This window comes from Mustela nigripes, chromosome 12 (assembly GCF_022355385.1).
Source record: "Mustela nigripes isolate SB6536 chromosome 12, MUSNIG.SB6536, whole genome shotgun sequence".
NCBI classification, from domain to species: Eukaryota; Metazoa; Chordata; class Mammalia; order Carnivora; family Mustelidae; genus Mustela; species Mustela nigripes.
In genome coordinates this window covers 30,404,475-30,422,128 of record NC_081568.1, presented here as the reverse complement: position 1 = coordinate 30,422,128, position 17,654 = coordinate 30,404,475, and the positions used below count along the sequence as shown (strand labels likewise).

Sequence of the window (17,654 nt, the reverse complement as noted above, 5' to 3'; positions counted from 1 at the left end):
GTCTGAGAATCAGAGGCTCTAGCTGGACCCAACATCCCTATGGTATGGACCACCCCCTCAGCCCGGCTGTTCACGTTTAGCAAGTAAGATACATAGGGTGAGAATGAGAAGTCCTAATTCCCAACTTTCAGCTCCAGATGATGGAAGTTTATCAATAAACTATGAATTTTAAGAAGCCAAAAAAGCAGCAGCATCTCATGGGCCCTGAACCTAAAAGATAGAGACCCAGACTTACAGAACACCCGGCATAGAACTGAGCTCTTATCAGAACAAAATCTTTTTCTTTCCAAATATCTTCTCACAGAATGTTAGGGAAAATAGAAACCTTCTGTGGGTGTTTCCTGGAAACATGACTTCAGGAATCCATGGAGGGGGCTGTGTGAATAATTACAAGGCCGTACATCTGTGCGCTCTGTTACAAAGGGAGGACAGCAAAGAGTAAACACAGGATGAGGAAAGTGCAAAGCTTTGTTAATCACAGGCAACAGACTCGAGCCTGAGTACCTTCCACCTGGTTCAAAGCACTAGCCAAAATCATTATGAACATTTTACAAGTGTCCTTATTGATACTATTTACAAAGTCGGTTTATTGAAAAATACCCTCCCTGGGGAGAGTAGCTAAGTGAAAAATGCTGTTTCTTTTTCCCATAAACAGCATTTCAGTACTTAGCATATTATCTTGCGGCAAATAGTTTCTCAATGAATGTCACTGAAGGACATTGCAACTTGTTCTAAGCCAGTGGCCTGCACTGGTCTGGTTATACCTCAGCCCCACAGGACAAGGCAACTCCTTTGGAGATGTCACTCACAGTGTATCTACCACGAGTTCTGCGGGATTAGATCCACTCGCAAGCGCTTGGATGACCAGAGCACCGGCTAGGAAATGAGGGCTAGGGTGTGGCTTTATTACCATGAGCTATCGGGAAGTCAAAACTGAGGAAACCATTGCTACTCACCAGTTCCAAGTAATTCCCAAAGACAAGACTTGTGCAACTTTCCTCCAAAGTACCAGTTACCTTGTTCTTTTTCTCTGCATTTTTTTTTCTTTACTGTTCTTCCCACTACTCACCTTCACTCTGGTAAGTTCTCAAGGACAGAAATGCCAAGAGGAATGCTGTCTGAGAGACTGAAAAGAGAGCCATAGGTTCCGGATTTCTGAAAAAGATAAATTACAGGAGAAAATTTTCATTTAATTTTAGCTCTGAGTAGGTGTCTTTGACCCCACTGTGGTAGATGATGGTATTAAAGGCTCCCATTCTTCTCTCCTTTCATCCAGCCATGCCTCTTGTCATGAGAGTTTGGAGTCCCCCCTGCCTTCCAAAGTAAGAGCTTATTTCCCTGCTCCCGGTGACTTGCTGAGGCCAAAGCCATGGTGAGCCCGTTTGGAGCCTAAGCCTCAAAACCCCTGTGTCATTCTGCTTGCTCTTCTGTGCTTCCACCTTTGGCAAGAAAAGAGCCCTTCTGGGCTACCCTCTTGGACCCAGGAGGAGGAGGAGCAACGGGGGGGCGGGGCGGCACTGAGTCACCATGGCTGCCCCCCATCCTCACCGGCGTCAGCCCAGGTCAGCCAGCTGCTGGCCAAGAGTGACTGGTCCCAGATGCAGGAGCCATGAACGCTCACTGCCGCGTGCCACGGAGGTCGTGTGGCAAGAGAGAAGCGGCCTACCAATTTCTTCAAACCAAGAGAAGGTTTGTGAAGAAAGGTAAAACAAAGAAACAGAAGTGAAATATAAAAAAGTGGACCATGGTCTCAGAAGAGCTAAATCTGAGTGAGCTACTTAGAGAGGAGTCATCTTTACTCTTCCCTGTCTCCCTCGTTACAATTTCACCAAAGAAAACCCAGCACATTCCACCTGAAGAGATAGGCAGTGTTTCATTGTTCAAGATAATTTCCGGTTTTCCTCACTTTAGAGGAGGGTTGTAAAGGGAAGGTCAAAGAGCTTCACTGATTCATCGGGTCCTCTGACCACAGGACAAGCTGAGGGCACAAAGAGCGAACGCTGATGACCTCAAGGAGGCTAATTCGTTCTTAATTTAATAGTAATAGTGTTAGTCAAGGGAAGCCCTGAGTTTCACTTTTCTACTTCAAAGCCTGACTCACCCCACTGATGGGCAATGAAACTGTTCAGAGTCCCCTTCACCTCGGTCTAGCCACGCAGACTTCATCAAATCCAGAAACTCAGCGAACCAGACCATTCCCTTTCACTGCCCACCACTAAATAGGAACAACAGTGACAACAGATAAAGAATACAGCCAGCCCTTAAATTATTCTAGTGTAGTCACATCTGCTTACAGACGGACCCAATCTCCAGCAGCAAGTCTGCGAACAACAGCTTTTCCTCATAGTCCTTTAGGCCTGCTCTCTGCTACTTCTAGTTTTGGCAAACAGGTCACTCACGCCTCTCTAAGATCTCTACTTACCACGTCAGAGAGGCCCCTATTACAACTAAATATCAAAGCCAGGGAGAAAAGGAATTCAAGAGGAAGTTGTTTCTGCTCAGCACTGAAGGCGAAGGCAAAGGAAAATGCCAGCATGAAGCGTGTGAGCAACAGACCCATCCTTCCAGTCCTAGTCCATGGGCGCAGGAGCCTGTCCTAAGGCCGGCCTACCCTGAGGAGCGCAAGGCGCCTCTCTCTGTGAGGAAATCTCATCCCGTAAATTGAAAACCAGGTGATTCTGGGAGCAATGTAGGTTGCCTTGTGTTCTCTGTAGGAAAGGGCTACTTAAAATGGTTTTTTTTTTTAAATTTTGGAGTTCTGGTGCATCAAATATCTCACGTGTCACAGAATTTAAACAAATCTGTGTTTAACAGAGAAACTTAAGACAGAGAAACTTGAAATGGCAAGTTAGTAGCCACCTATGAATTAAGGGTAATCAGAAATTAAAGAATAAAAGTGGAGTGGTCACGTAACAAAATCGAAAACTAGGAGTCTTTACAAAGGACTGGTATCTACGGTCTGGGGATCACAGGAATATTGACTTCCAGACGAGACTTCTTGGACTCTTGAGAAGCACGGGGACAGTCCTTGAGAAGCACGGGGACAGTCTCGTCTGGAAGTCCCGCCCTGCCCCACCTCCTCCCACACGGCAGGTTGTGAACCTGAGGAGGTTAGCTTCAGAATGAGAGTTGGCCACTGGAAGAACATTCCGGAGACACACACGTCAGCCGTTGGGAAATGCTGCATGAACAGTTCTCCCGATGCATCAGAGCCTAATGCTGCGGGAAGAACACGGACACTGAGGACCCCGAGCCAGCTGCTTCCAAGCCCCAGGAGACTGACCGCACGGCCCACGAGGACTCCCTCCTCCCCTCCCCTGTAAATCTGCCTCTAGTTACCGTGTGCCCTATTTGGAGGGTACCAGCTCTTTGCTGGCGAGCTCCCCACTAGCGTGGCGACGGATCTGGGGGCGAGGGAGCGAGTTGTGCTGGGCTTATTCAAGGAACCACAGGAGCCGGGGTCGCAGGAGGCAAGAGGCAGGAGGTGCAGAGGGCCCCGGACGGAGAGCAGCCCGGGAAACATTTCTCCCGCTGTGGCTTCTACCCCGAGCCAGGTGGCAGCCACCGGGGGCTCTGGGAAAGGCATAAATGGCCACTGACAGGAGTAGTGGGAGGGACGGCGGCTAGGAGGTCGTGCAATAGGCTGGGACACTGGTGCGGGCTCGGGCCGGGATGAAGGCACTGGAAGTGGGTGCAGTGAGGGATTTGGGAGAGACTTGACAAAGCAGGCAGGACATGCCGGGGGTGACAGACGAAGACATCAGGGACAGCCCCCTGAATGGCCTGAGCCCTTGGCAGAATGGAAATTACCGTTCACAGAGAGGTAGAAGCACCGATGTCATGGGCTCTAGCAAGGGCTCCGGTGGCAGCGTGCTCAATTCGAGTTGCTGGTTTGATGTCCAAGGGAGTGAGTTAGCCGGACACACAATCTGGAGTCCCTGGGAGAGGACCCGGCAGGGGGCTCGGTCATCCTGGGTATATACAGATGGTCTTTAAACCGCGGGGACTGGATGATGGCCTGGAGAGGCAGCGCACATAGGAAAGAGAGGTCTGCCGCGGGCAGGAGAAGGCCACCGTGCCCTCTCCTCTCGTCAGGCCCTCTCTCTCCCCCACAGCTGTCTGCGAGGAGCATGGCCTCTACTGTGTCGTAGGAAAAGGAAGTCAGGGAAGGATGAAGGGGCAAGATTCAGAAAGGCAAAACCCACATTTCCGCCTCACCCACACTACGCCCAACCTGGTTCTTTATTTCGATTTTTCAGATCCCCGCCATTCCCAGCCAGACTGAGCTGCTTGAGGACAGGCCTGGGTCTCAGTCCCCACTGTCCATCACCATCCCAGGCCACAGTTGTTCCCCAGGAATTATCTTGTGAATGAATAAATATCTGTACCAATGTTCTACATTCGTTCTACATTCGTTCTTCTTTGCTTTCAATTTTATTTTAGTAAACAGATTCCTTTTCAGGCCCTTCCACTTTTTCTAGTGCCAAATATTGCCTAATTCATAGTCTTTCATTGACAGGTCTTCTCTGGGGAGGAAAAGGGACGAGAGCAAAGAAAAATTACCCCCTCATTGTGCAGAACTTCCCATTCACATGTCATCTCTGGGCAAAAAGAAGCCACCTTCGATTGTCCCCCAGGACAAACTCTACATGTGCAACAAAACACGACTTTTGCCAGGGGTAGAAGCCTGTCCTCCTTCGCTAGCAATTTTTTTCCGTCATTACTAAAATATTTATTCCTGGGAAGTTTCCTCACTGTAAATAACCCCTTGAGAAGCAACATGACCAGTCATTTGCTTCCCAAGAACATGGGTGTGTGTTGCCAAACGCAGCGGAATTGGCCGGATGCCTCGTGACGTCATATGCAAATCCCAGTTTCAAGAAAGAAGCTGTTCATCTGGGACGTGTGCTGGGTGTGTGCTCCCTGTGAGAAAGTTCTGTGTGGCAGTATGAAGGGCTGGCGGCACAGTCCCCACATTTCCCAGATCCATCTATCTTTATTTTTTTCCTATGAGCACTGCTGTTTGTCTTTGGGGACCCCTTCCAAAGGGCACTGCCATTATAGCATGGGACGGATCACCTGTAAGGTTTCCCCTCAACCCTCCCTCCACCCTCTTCCTCCTAAAGAAATGTTCAAGCACACCTTCCCCTCTGTCTAAACCTGCCTAAGGGTTTCTAGCAGTTTCGTGAGGTCATCCCTTATTTAGGAGACTGAACTGGCTTACGTACGCCTGATTTTCTTTTTCTTAAGCCGTATTCAGGTGAAGATTCCTGGACCTTGGGACTCCAGCTAGCATTCAAGCTGAGTCCCCAGATGGTCAGGGAAACCAAAGAAAGGAAGAGAAAACCTCGATCCAAGGAATATTCTGGACCCAAAGAATACATAGGGATTTAGCATATGCTAACGACAGTCTTTTAAAACACTAAAGAAGAGACAGATTACTCCCCCAAAGTTGTAGTAGAACAATAATCTGGACATTTATGGGAAAAGGAGGTAGTAACAGTCCAGTACGCGGGCTCGGATGTGAAGACCGCTGATGGTAGATCACTGCTCGGACACTTAGGAATCGTCTCACCAGAGACAAGGTACTTTACCCATTTAAGCTTCAGTTTCTTTTCCTGTAAAATGAGAATAAAGAACCTACATCATAGGACTGGGATGAGGATTACATGAGATTATGAGAACCTATATACAGAAAATCCAATTCTTGTTTTTTTTTTTTTTTTTTTTGAACACCTTTTTTTTTTTTTTTTTTTTTTATTTGACAGAACACAAGTAGGCAGAGAGGCAGGCAGAGAGAGAGGAGGAAGCAGGCTCCCTGCTGAGCAGAGAGCCCGATGCGGGACTCGATCCCACGACCCTGAGATCATGACCTGAGCCGAAGGCAGCGGCTTAACCCACTGAGCCACCCAGGTGCCCGAACACTTTTTTTTTTTAAAGATTTTATTTATTTATTTGTCAGAGAGAGAGAAAGGAATGCTTTAAAGAATGCTGAGCAGGGAGCCCAATGCAGGACTCGATCCCAGAACCCTGGGATCATGACCTGAGCCAAAGGTCATGTATAATCCGTTTTAGCATGATATGAATCCTAGAAGCAATAAAGATTGTACAACGATTAAATGAACATTGCAAAAAATTTTAGTGCTACAATCAGGCCCAATAAGAAACTGGGAACAATAGTTTCAATACTGATGGCAAAGGGTTACTGTCCCCTACAATACCAAGAGCTCTTAGAAATTAGAAATCAATCAAAAACAGACAAGCAACCCTGTAGAAAACCCGGCAGATGATATGAATATGTAATTTCATAAATTACATATTCATATCAAAAGGGAATGCCAATAACCAAAAGGGAATAAGGAAAAACTAGACAATATCACTAGTAATTAAATGAATGCAAATCATAATAGTAGTTTGTATGTCTGCGTGTGTGTCTGTGTGGTGGCCAACTGGCAAAGCCTAAAAAGGTTTTACCATCTAGCACTGGTAAGAGTTTGAAGAAGTATTGCTACTCAATGATGGTTGAAAAGCACAACTTTATCAAGGTCGTTTTGGCAGTACCTATTAAAATTTCAGGGTGCCTTCCCTTTGATCCAGAAATCCTATTTCTGGAATTTTGTCCTACAGATAGCATCCTTATATATGTGTGTCTGTACACAAAAATTATGTCTTTTAGGGGCACCTGGCTGGCTCAATGGGTTAAAGCCTCTGCCTTGGGCTCAGGCCATGATCCCAGGGTCCTGGGATTGAGTCCCACATCGAGGGTCTCTGCTCAGCAGGGAGCCCTTCCCTCTCTCTCTGCCTACTTGTGATCTCTCTCTGTCAAATAAATGAATAAAATCTTTAAAAAAAATTATGTATTTTAGGGGCACCTGGGTGGCTCAGTGGGTTAAGCCTCTGCCTTCGGTTCAGGTCATGATCCCAGGGGCCTGAGATGGAGTCCCACATCGGGCTCTCTGCTCAAGAGGGAGCCTGCTTCTCCTCATCTCTCTCTCTGTCTGTCTCTCTGCCTATTTGTGATCTCTCTCTCTGTCAAATAAATAAATAAAATCTTAAAAAAATGTTTAAAAAAATTATGTATTTTAAAGAATGTTCATTGTAGTATTATTAATATTTAGGAAAAATGAAAACAACCCAACTAATTGTGACAAAGGATCCAAAAAATTAATTACGGTACATTTCTGCAAAGGAAAACTATGAAACTGTCAAAAGAATGAAACAGATCTATGGGCTGCTGTAGAAGAATAGCCCAAACATACTGAGTGAAAACCAAGTTGCAGAACAGTGTGTGCACACAAACACCTCTGGGAGAGGGGTGTGCAACCGTGCCACTTGGTACTTCTTTTTAGAAGGATCTGCTGCAGGAACGTAGATGCCTGACAGCTTCCCCTGTTGTACATCGGATCCATGCACATTCACACCTGAGCCCACGGTTCCTGCAGGCTGCTTGCTCCCAGGCAGCGAGCAAACCAAACCTTTTCTGCCCAACATGGGACTCCTCTAACAGGCAACATTTGATCGAAGTCTCCCATTGGCTTGGGCAAAACATTCTCACAACTGCATTGCAGGGGGAAGCTCTTCCTTCCAGTCTTCCCTGTTCCCTGTCACCTTGCCTTGAGGCTGTCTCCTCCTGCGCCCTTGTCCCGGCCTCCCTCCCCAGAGCTCTCCCGCCAGATCTCTTGAACATCTATTTCTATTTCTGCCTTGCTGTCTTCTACTTCAAAGACCCAAACTGGCCCCCAAAGACACACCCAACAACGAACACTTACAGATTTAGAGCTGGGATGAGGGAACCGTGCTCAACTCTCTCACATTGTGTAATTCGGCCACATAAAGCATTCTTTAAAGGGTGCATGTGTTTTACATATATTTATAAATGCAAGTAGTTGCAATTCCATTATTTTCATATTTGAACCATATATCCCAGCAGGGCTAAACTAGCTGATGGTATTTTGTGATTCAAATCCAACGCAGAGCTGTCCGACAGGCCTAAAAAACGGTTGGAATGTTTTAGGTACTGGATCAGCCTATGAGCATGTCATGTGTTTCTGTACAAAAATGTGATCTCTCCCGAGAGAGTACAGGCACTTTAAAAATGCATTTTCAGGGGCATGTGGGTGGCTCAGCTAGTTCAGCCTCCAACTCTTGGTTTCCGCTCATGTTGTGATCTCAGGGTCATGAGATCGAGCCCCCATCAGGCTCTGCACTAGGTATGGAGCCTGCTTAAGATTCCCTCCCTCTCCCTCTGCCCTCTGCTCTCCCTGATCTCCCCTGCAAAAAAAAAAAAAAAAAAAAAAAAAAAAGGGCATTTTCAAACACAGAAAGTAATCAGTGTTCAAGTAATCAGTGTTCTGGGTAGAAAAATATACTGTCATTCCCTCCTGATAGACCAGTGTACTAGGGTACATGAAGCTACCTTGTTCAAAGTCCCCCACTGGGAAACCTGGTAGTAGAAAGAGGTGAGCAAGAGATCACATGATCTCTGTGTGAAACATTTACTCTCGGTAGCAGAGCATCTGCTCGTGTACCGCTTCTCAAGACTTGCCACACACCATGTTCTCACACAGTGGGACCGGATTCCAAGTTTTCCAAGAGTGCTTTTTGTCTTACATTTTTCCAAGTGCTTCCTTATACCTTACACATTTCCATTTGGTAAGACATTTGAACTTATGGCTTTTCTTTTAGTTGGCTTTACATTTTATACTCTGGGTAGATTTTAGGTAGCTGGCTTCATCTTAAAACAAGTTTTAAATAATCCAGAGAGTTAATTGCCTCAGTGATTTCAGATCTAAGACTAGAACTTGGTATCATATTTAGCACTCTCAAACCCTCTTTCCTCTGAAAAGGAGGAGGAGGAAGAGGAGGAGGCAGGAAACAACACAACTATAATTTAGTTCTTTAGCACGTACTATTAAAAGAAAGCACTTTACAAGCTCTGTCATCCACATTTAACCCAACAGGAAGTGGTATCCCTAGTAGCGTGGTTTTAAATACCAGTCAAAGACCAGACACTCAAAGCCTGGATAAAGACATCACCCGAGAAATTGCTAGAAATGCAAAACCTGACATCACACCTTTGATCTACTGAATGAAAGTATGCATTTAAACAAGATCCCTAGGTGATTTCAAAGGCACACTGAAGTTTGAGAAGCACTACTACTTACAATATCTATTGCATATTTTTGTGTCTTAGGATACTATTGATACATAAAGGAAAGATCTACCAGTGCCTTCCATGATGTGGCTCTGCAGAGGCTCATAGTAAGACATGAAGTAACTATGAAAATGATCCTGGCTAGCACAAATTGGATGCTAGCTCTCTGACAGGGGCTTTGCAATGTGATTTACATGTATTTATTAACTGAATCCTCACATGAGTCTTACAGAAGAAATTCTATTATTATCCTCACACACAGATGAGGAAATGAAGGCTAAGGAGGTTAAAGTGACTTTGGTACAGGTTGACAGAGTTAATCCAGAACTTGAAACCAGGTGAGTCATTCCCCAGAGCACAGCACTTACCCACCTCACACTGCTTCCTCCACCCTTGGAGCTCATACCAAGATGGATTCCAAGGCATAAAGAATTATTAACAATTACAAAGCCAAGAAAACCTAACAAAAATTCCAACAGGATTTTTTAAAACTTGACAAGCTATTTATAAAGTTTATAAAAAGAGAAAATATACCAGAATCATTTCAAAAGAATTTTTTGGAAAAAAAGTACAAGTATATATGACTAGATATAAGAACAAAGCTGTAGCACGTCACACAGGGTGGTACTGGCATAGAAGAGAGAAAACAGGGGAGCCTGGGTGGCTCAGTGGGTTAAGCTGCTGCCTTCGCTCAGGTCATGATCTCAGGGTCCTGGGAATGAGGCCCACATCGGGCTCTCTGCTCAGCTGGGATCCTGCTTCTCTGCCTACTTGTGATCTCTCTCTGCCAAATAAATAAATAAAATCTTAAAAAAAAAAAAAAAAAAAAGAAGAGAGAAAACAGATCCATGGAACAGAAGAGAGTCCTGAAATAGACTCATGTATGAACATGACCTTATTTTACTATAAAAACAGAATTTCAAGTGAGTTGGAAAAAAGACAGATACTTAAAGAAATGGTGTCGGGTGAGCTGCTTAAAACTGTAGAAAGAAATTAAGTTATATCCTTACTTCTTACTTCATACAAAAATCTGGTATTACAAAGAGCTAACTGTACATATCAAAATAATACAAGTTTTAGAAGAAAATAAGATAATTTAAAAATAATTTTTTTGGTGAAAAAGATCTCCCCAAGTCAGATTAAGCACAAAAATCAAGATTGCAGGGGTGCCTAGGTGGTTCAGTCAGTTAAGCGACTGATTCTTGGTTTCCGTTCAGGTCATGATCTCAGGGTCATGAGCTCGAACCCTGTGGAGGGCTCTGAGCTCAGCACAGCATCTGACTTGAGATTCTCCCCTCCCCCCTCTGCCCCTCCCACTGCTCGCTCTAGCTCGCTCTCTCTCTAAAAGAAAAACAAAGAGATAAAACCTTTAAAAAAAATAAGATTGCAGAGTTGATGACACAAATATTTACAACATCCACGAAGCAGAAGGTAGTTAAAAACAAAAGCATTATGAATCGATAAGCAAAATGTGTAAATGCAAACCATGAAATATTATTCATTCTTGAAAAGGAAAAAATGTTGACACCTGCTACAACATGGAAGGTCGTAAGGACATGTTGCTAAGTGAAATAGGTCAGTCACAAAAAGACAAATGCTCTAGGATTCCACCATGCATATGAGGCACCTGGAGTAGTCAAATCACAGAGACGGAAAGCAGAATGCTGGTTGGCAGGGGCAGGGGTTCGGGAGAATGGGCCCAGAGTGTCAGTTTTTTTTTTTTTTTAATTTTTATTTATTTATTTGACAGAGATCACAAGTAGGCAGAGAGGCAGGCAGAGAGAGAGAGGGAGGGAAACAGGCTCCCAGATAAGCAGAGAGCCCGATGCGGGACTCGATCCCAGGACCCTGGGATCATGACCTGAGCCGAAGGCAGCGGCTTAACCCACTGAGCCACCCAGGTGCCCCCAGAGTGTCAGTTTTGCAAGATGGAAAGAGTTCTAGAGATGAATGCTGGCGACGGCTGCCCAGTACTGAGTGTATTTAATAACAGGGACCTGTGCACTTAAAAATGATTAAGATGGCAAATTTTATATTACGGATTTTACCACACACACACACACACACAAAAATACTGGGAGAAAAAAAGAGCATCACAGCAGAAGAAATATTTAAATCATCTACAACAGACAAAGAATTAAGATCCTGAATTGGTACAGAGCATCTGCAGTAAACAGGAATCAGAAAAGGCAACTCAATAGAAAAACGAGCAAAAGACAGGAACAGGTAATTCACAGAAGACACTGAATGACCCATAAACATTAAGAGACATTAAACCGCAGTAGTAATCAGTAAAATGCAAATTAAAATGCCATACTGGGTTTCAGATTTGAAAGTCTAAATAAAAAAAAAAGATAATAGCTGATGGTAGGCAGGATGACGGAAGCAGCTTCTCATGCACTGATTTTAAATTAGTACCTGGGGTGGGGCAGTGCTATCATTTGAAGGACTGTGTCTATCAAGTGGAAACATGAACCAACCCTTTGACCCTAGAACTCTATTGAATAGAAATAGTCAGGCTGACACATAAAGACGAATGCACTGTCTTTCCTGAAGTATTGTTGCTAATGCTGACTAATTTTAAACCATCCAAATGTCCACTAATAAGAGAAAAAATAGATGAATTATATCTCTAATTTAGAAAAACATGTAGCCTTTAGCAAAAGAGATTTGTACTGCCATGGGAAAATCTCTAGGACTTGGAAAATGAAAAAGTAAGCTGCATAATGTATAGTAAGATCTCATTTAAATATATGAAGAAATATGTATAAACACATTATTATGCAAATGCATAAAAAACAAAATAAAATCTCAGAATGGTATTTACCAAACTTCGTCTTCCCTCTTCTGAGTGGGAATAGGAGTTCTACATGGTAGTTCTACATTTCATTCCATATACTTCTCTATTTTTTGAATGAGAACATACTTAGTTATTATTTGTATTATTTTTAAAACATAAAAATGAAATTTTGACAACCTGGAATAAATAAATGCTGAAAAACAAGTACGGCTGACTCCTGAACAATGTGAATTTAAACTGAACAGGTCCACTTATACACAGATTGTTTTTCAATAAGTACAATACGGAATTATAAGTGTATTTTCTCTTCTTTATGATGCTCTTAATAACATCTCTCCTCTAGCTTACTTCATAGACAACACAGAGTATATCATGCATGTAACATACAAGATACGCTCATCAACCATGTTATCAGTAAGGCTTCTGGTCAACAGTAGGCTACTAGTAGTTAAGTTTTGGGGAGACCAAATTCACATGCAGATTTTTGGGCACCCCTAGACCCTGCATTGTTCCAGGGCCAACTGCAGAAACGAAAATGAAAAGGGAAGGAAGGTTGTGAACCCGGAACACAGTTGCTGGGAAAAAAACACTTGTTTTACGAACATCTGTAACTACAAAGAAGCCTGCTGGGAGCAAGGGATATTTCTCACAATACTGTTTGTGTTTTATCCCGCCCCCCCCTTTTTTTAATCGAGGAGGGCTTCCCTCTCCAGGGAAAGGAGTGCCAGGTCTCACTGTTCTGTAAGTGAGCAAGATGACACTTGCTCAGATTTTTTTCTACGGGAGCCAACAACACCCCAGCCCAGTTCCCACAAGGAAAACCTACTCCTTCCTCTTGTGGAAACTATTACCAGTGATCTCTCTTTCAAAGCCATAGTAGCTTTCCTGACTTGGTTCTTTTTTCAGGACAAAAGGATTACAAGGAATATCAGAGAGTCTGGAACACCTCCACGCACCTCTGTAGGTGCTCCTGGTCTTTCAGGTTAAAGAGAGAGGTAGAAGGAGAGACCCAGTGTGCAAGGAAGTATTTTGCCCCGTATGGTCGGAGTCCTGTTGGACACTGTCAAGCTGTCCTTTGATACAAAATGCTCAGACACATTTCTGGGGCCAACAAGAGGCAGAACTGGGACCAAGATGTAATTTACCAGGAGACAAGTTACAGCTGAGAATTCACTTTGTCCAGCAATCAAATATTAGGTGGTGAGCTCCCCGTCACTATTGGCTTCTAATACTTCTGAATGCTACCAGGGCAGACACAACCTGAGCATAACCTGAAGATTCTAAATAGTTAAGTGGGAGTCCAAAGCTTTAAAAAGACCCAAGATTGATTCTGAGGCTCAGCTCAGTCTGGAGCCCTTCAGCCTCAAAGGTGTCTGAGTGCCTTTTAAAGCAGCCCAGGAGAGAGACAAAGGAGAGCAGTAAGGAAGCACCACAACCAGGACCACTCCAGAGAGGGTCCGAGAGTTGGAAGGCACACCGTAGTGCTTATAAGCAAGCGGCCAAAGCCAATTCCTGACTCTCACCTGTTCGCTGTGTGATCCCAGACAAGTTACTGAACTTCTCTAGGCCTTGGTGTCCTCCCTGATAAAAGGAGAATGACAAAACTACTACCTAGCTCACTGGTGAAGCTTAAGGGAGCTGGCATACGTAAAGTGCTTAGTACGGTGCCTGATCCACAGTAAGTAGGAACCACCATTATTCTGCACGGGAGAAATCCGAGGCTGACCGGATGAGTAACTCCAGCCCAGTCCCACAGTCAGCGTTAGACAGGGGCATACGACCCGAGCTTCTTTCCCTCCAGCTCACATCAAATACACTACACTCACGTGGATCCGATCCCCTACAGTGGACCCCTCTGGAGTGGAGGATAAGCTTATCCGCACGCAGAGCGTCTTCGAGCCTGCCTGTCCCCCGTGGCACCCAAGAGCGAGCCTGCCACCACTGGGCAGGCCGGCGGCCGCACGCAAGCAGGCACCGACCGGCTGAGGAAGTGCCCGCCCGGGGACCAGCAAGAAAGGACTCCCGGTGACCGTGTCAGCGCCAGTGCCCCTGGGCTACGCGGCGTTTTCGGAGTCACCGCGGCCCGCAATATGTCTTGGACAAGTTCCTGAACCCCTCTCCGCCGGCGAGGGGTGGAGCGCTGGCATTTGCAAGTCTGCCGCTGCTCAACCTGCCAGCTCGGCGGCCCCTCCATTCACGTGGCGGAGGAGGCCCGGCGCCCGCCCGCGCACCGCGCCCCCGGGATCCCCGCGCGGCGCCGGCCGTGAGCGCCGCCCACTCCCAGGTGTAAACACAGCCGGGAGGAGGGGCATCGCCGACCGCGCGGAGCCCAGCGAATGTTCGGGGGCAGCTCCGGGGGCGCGGGGCTGGTTGGGGAAAATGAACTCCCGGGGCGATGTGTTGGGAGAGACGCGAAAGTGGGTTGCTTGGGGATTTTAACTCAATAAACATCCCCGACTACGAAGCAAGAAGTGAGGGGACCGTGAACTTCCAGCAGCGGGGAGACGCCGCGGGGGCGCCGGCAACGTGCGCTCGGGGGAGAAGGACACACGCAGCAGCCGGGCGGGCGGGCGGGCCAGAGGCGGGGACCCCTCCGAGCTCCGTCCCGGAGCAGGTCGAAGCGCCAGCCGAAGCCGACGCGGGGCAGGGCGGGCTGGCGGCCGTGACCGGGCCGCGGCCGGCCGGGCAGACACCGGGAAGGGGCTGCGAAGCTGTCGGGTCCCGCCGGGCGCCGCGCCGGGCCCGCCCGCGGGGAAAGCTGTCGGGGCGCGGGGAAGGCTGCCGCGGGGCGCGGAGAGAGCGGGCGGCCGGGGTACTCACCCCGCACGGGCGGAGGGCTCCGCGGGCCGGGCCGGGTCCTGGGCGGCGCGGGGCCGCGGGTGCGGACGCCGGTGTGGACGTGCAGGGGCGGCCCCGCGCCGGGGCTATGAATCAGCTGCGGGGCGAGCGCCGAGGGGCGGGAATTACGGGAAAACCGCGGGGGAGGGCAGAGGGCTGAGGACTTTTGCAATTTCCCGTCCTGCTGCGCACTCTTGGCACTCCTGGGACCCACAGGAATTCTTCCCCTTTAGGTCCCGGGGGAAGCGGCTGGGACCCTGCGGGAGGCGGGCGAGACCCCGCGGAGGTGCGGTCCGGGGCTTGGCGGGCGGCCGGGCGGGGAGCGGTGGGAAAGGAAGTGGGAGAGGCCTGGAAAGGAGGAGTGGAACCGAAGTCTCTGTGGGGCCGGGAGAGGCATCGCGCGCCGGCCTCTCTGGCCAGGGCCGGCGGGCCCCGCGGCGGCGGGACGCTGAGAGCAGCCGAGGGACCCAGGAGCCAGGGTGACCGCGTGCGGCCACTTGTTACTCCAAGCGAGAGACAGAACCCTGGGGTCCCGGCAGAAAATCTTCAGGCAGAAGGCAAGAGCTCCAGACAAACTGTGTGTCCATTAGGCGTCCAGAGCGATTAAAAAAAAAAAAATGTGTTTGGACAGTTCTAGGAACCTGATTCTCCTCCCTATCTCGAAACGCTTCTGTCTGACCAAGTTTCATCCAGAGCCACAGTCCTAAAACCTTTGTTTCCCAAAAGAGCCGTGTATGCTACAACTTGCTTTTCCTCTTAAAAATGTGGTCCAGTCTTTGAAATGCGTATTTTAAATACAGGGCCTTTGAAGTACCTATTGACGCCTCTTTCATAATTATGTGTTGGACTATGGAGAGCCCTGTGAACCTGAGCTGGAATGGAGACCATCCTAGTATTGCCCTGTTGGGGGAGGTCATGGGAGGGACATGACCTCCAGTTGACCCTTGAGTTGCACCTGGAAAACCCAAGGCTCCTTGCCCCTTCCCCTGTTCTTGGAAAGTGGGTTCTGCTTGCCTGTTGGGCAGCCAGGAGCTGCTCCATGCACATAGCCTTGAGGCAGTGAGGCGAGAACACCTACAGGATATACCTGACCAGACCTGGTTCAGGCCTCTGCATCAGCTTGTAAGGTTTGGCTGAGGGATGCCAGGATCCGTTCATCTTGCCGGCACTCCAGACAAGTCCCCTGCATAAGTTCCCTTTGCTTATAAGAGCTGCACCTACCACCCGGGAGGGGCCAGTATCTCTCCTGCCCTCCAAGTACTGGCCAGTTTCAGATTGCAGGTGGGGAGGGTGGAGATCCACCATGTTTTTGTGGCCTGCTGGGACCTGGAGAAGAGAGCGGTGTGTTCTAGTGTCTGGAGGACTGGGGTGCCTGATGAAGGATTGATCATGGAGCTTTGCTAGACCTGTTCTGGTCCAGTTTGGAGACCTGGGCAGGATCATGAATGCCACGCACTGTAGGAGGGAAAGGAACCCAGCAGTGATTAAGAAGGATTGCTCATGATGAATCCTATTTTATCTTAGGATCACTTCTGGAATTGACCCAATGGCTCAAAATATGTCAGAATCAGCCTAAATGTTACTTCTGGGTTGTGCAGTTTTTGCTCCTCCCAGTGTCCCCCCTGGGAGAGAGTTTTGTTTTAGTCTTTGATACATTTACTACCTAATGGTGCCACAAAGACCAGGGTGCACCGTAAATATTTGATGAAAATGAAGAGAAGGTACTTTTGTCTAAACAAACATGTGGTCCTTTGCCACACCTCATCACTTCCAGAGTTTTAAAGTGTCCATTAGTTCAGTCATCTGCTCAGCTATGGAAATTACTTGACCAGATCCCAAAGGGTTGGAAAAGCTTTCGGAGTCTGTATTTTAGTAAGTGAAAAAAAGAAAGAAAAGAAAAACTTTAATTTCTTCTTTATAAGAACAGTTCTGAGGGATGTCTCTTAGGGCAGATGTGATGCCAAATTAAAAAATACTGAGTGTGAAGAATTTCTGCAACCTGAGTCTAAACTTACTTTGAGCTCCTCCTAATAAGGAAGGAAACTAAGCTGCAAAAAATTCCAGGCTGTGGGTTTTAATCTGGGGCCAGTGCCCTGCTACGAATTTCAAAACGGACCCCATACTGGAAGGGAAGGAAAGGCCAAAGAAAGAGGCAGACCACTCCAGCTTAGTACCTGACGGGTTTCATAAGGGAGTTCACAGATGAGGCTTGTCTTGGGCCGCTGCAAGGTGAGTAGATCTCTGCACCTGCCCGCCAGAGTCTTAAGAGTTATGTAGAAGCCTTACTGGGTTCAGTCAGTGTAGAGTCCGAATGGTCTCAGTAGCACATGACTCTCATAAGGCAGTGTCCTTGCAGGGTCTCCCTGTGGGCAGAATTTACATCCACGGACAGAGAAGGCGGTAAGGAGCCTCTGCTTCCCCAGGTCCAGTCCACAACTCAACGGGAGGTCCTGTCCTCTCAATGACCTCCTGCAGCAGGTGCCCACATAAAATCCCTTAATTTTGTGTAACATTCTAATAACTTAAATTTATCCGTCTTTCTAGAGTCCAGTAGCTATAGTACCTGTAAATTTGTGATTCTACTAGGTTGAATAGTATCCTCTAAAAATTCATGTCGGGCCAGAACCTCAGAATATGACCCTATTTGGAAATGTGTCTGTATATTTAATTAAGGGAAGATGAGATCCTACCATATTTTTTTTTTTAAGATTTTATTTATTTATTTGTCAGAGAGAGAGTGAATGAGAGCGAGCACAGGCAGACAGAGTGGAAGGAAGAGTCAGAGGGAGAAGCAGGCTCCCTGAGGAGCAAGGAGCCCGATGTGGGACTCGATCCCAGGACGCTGGGATCATGACCTGAGCC

At 47.1% G+C, this 17,654-nt stretch overlaps 1 protein-coding gene across 5 annotated transcripts in view; it reads right to left on the bottom strand.

Annotated features, from left to right (window-relative positions):
• The window catches only part of OSMR (oncostatin M receptor), a 54,970-nt gene extending 40,112 nt beyond the window's left edge, over nt 1-14,858 (bottom strand). For 2 of the 5 annotated variants that reach the window (XM_059417031.1, XM_059417026.1), the window contains exons 1-3: nt 14,775-14,837; nt 3,811-4,018; nt 1,070-1,155 (exon numbers count right to left, since the gene is read on the bottom strand). In XM_059417031.1, coding sequence (XP_059273014.1) covers nt 1,070-1,155; nt 3,811-3,842 — 118 coding nt within the window. In that variant the 5' untranslated portion in view covers nt 3,843-4,018; nt 14,775-14,837. Of the gene's footprint in view, nt 1-1,069; nt 1,156-3,102; nt 3,122-3,810; nt 4,019-13,780; nt 14,377-14,774 lie in introns of those variants that run through there. The other 3 variants (XM_059417028.1, XM_059417029.1, XM_059417030.1) reach the window with 3 other exon arrangements.
• Nucleotides 14,859-17,654: the final 2,796 nt, after the last annotated feature.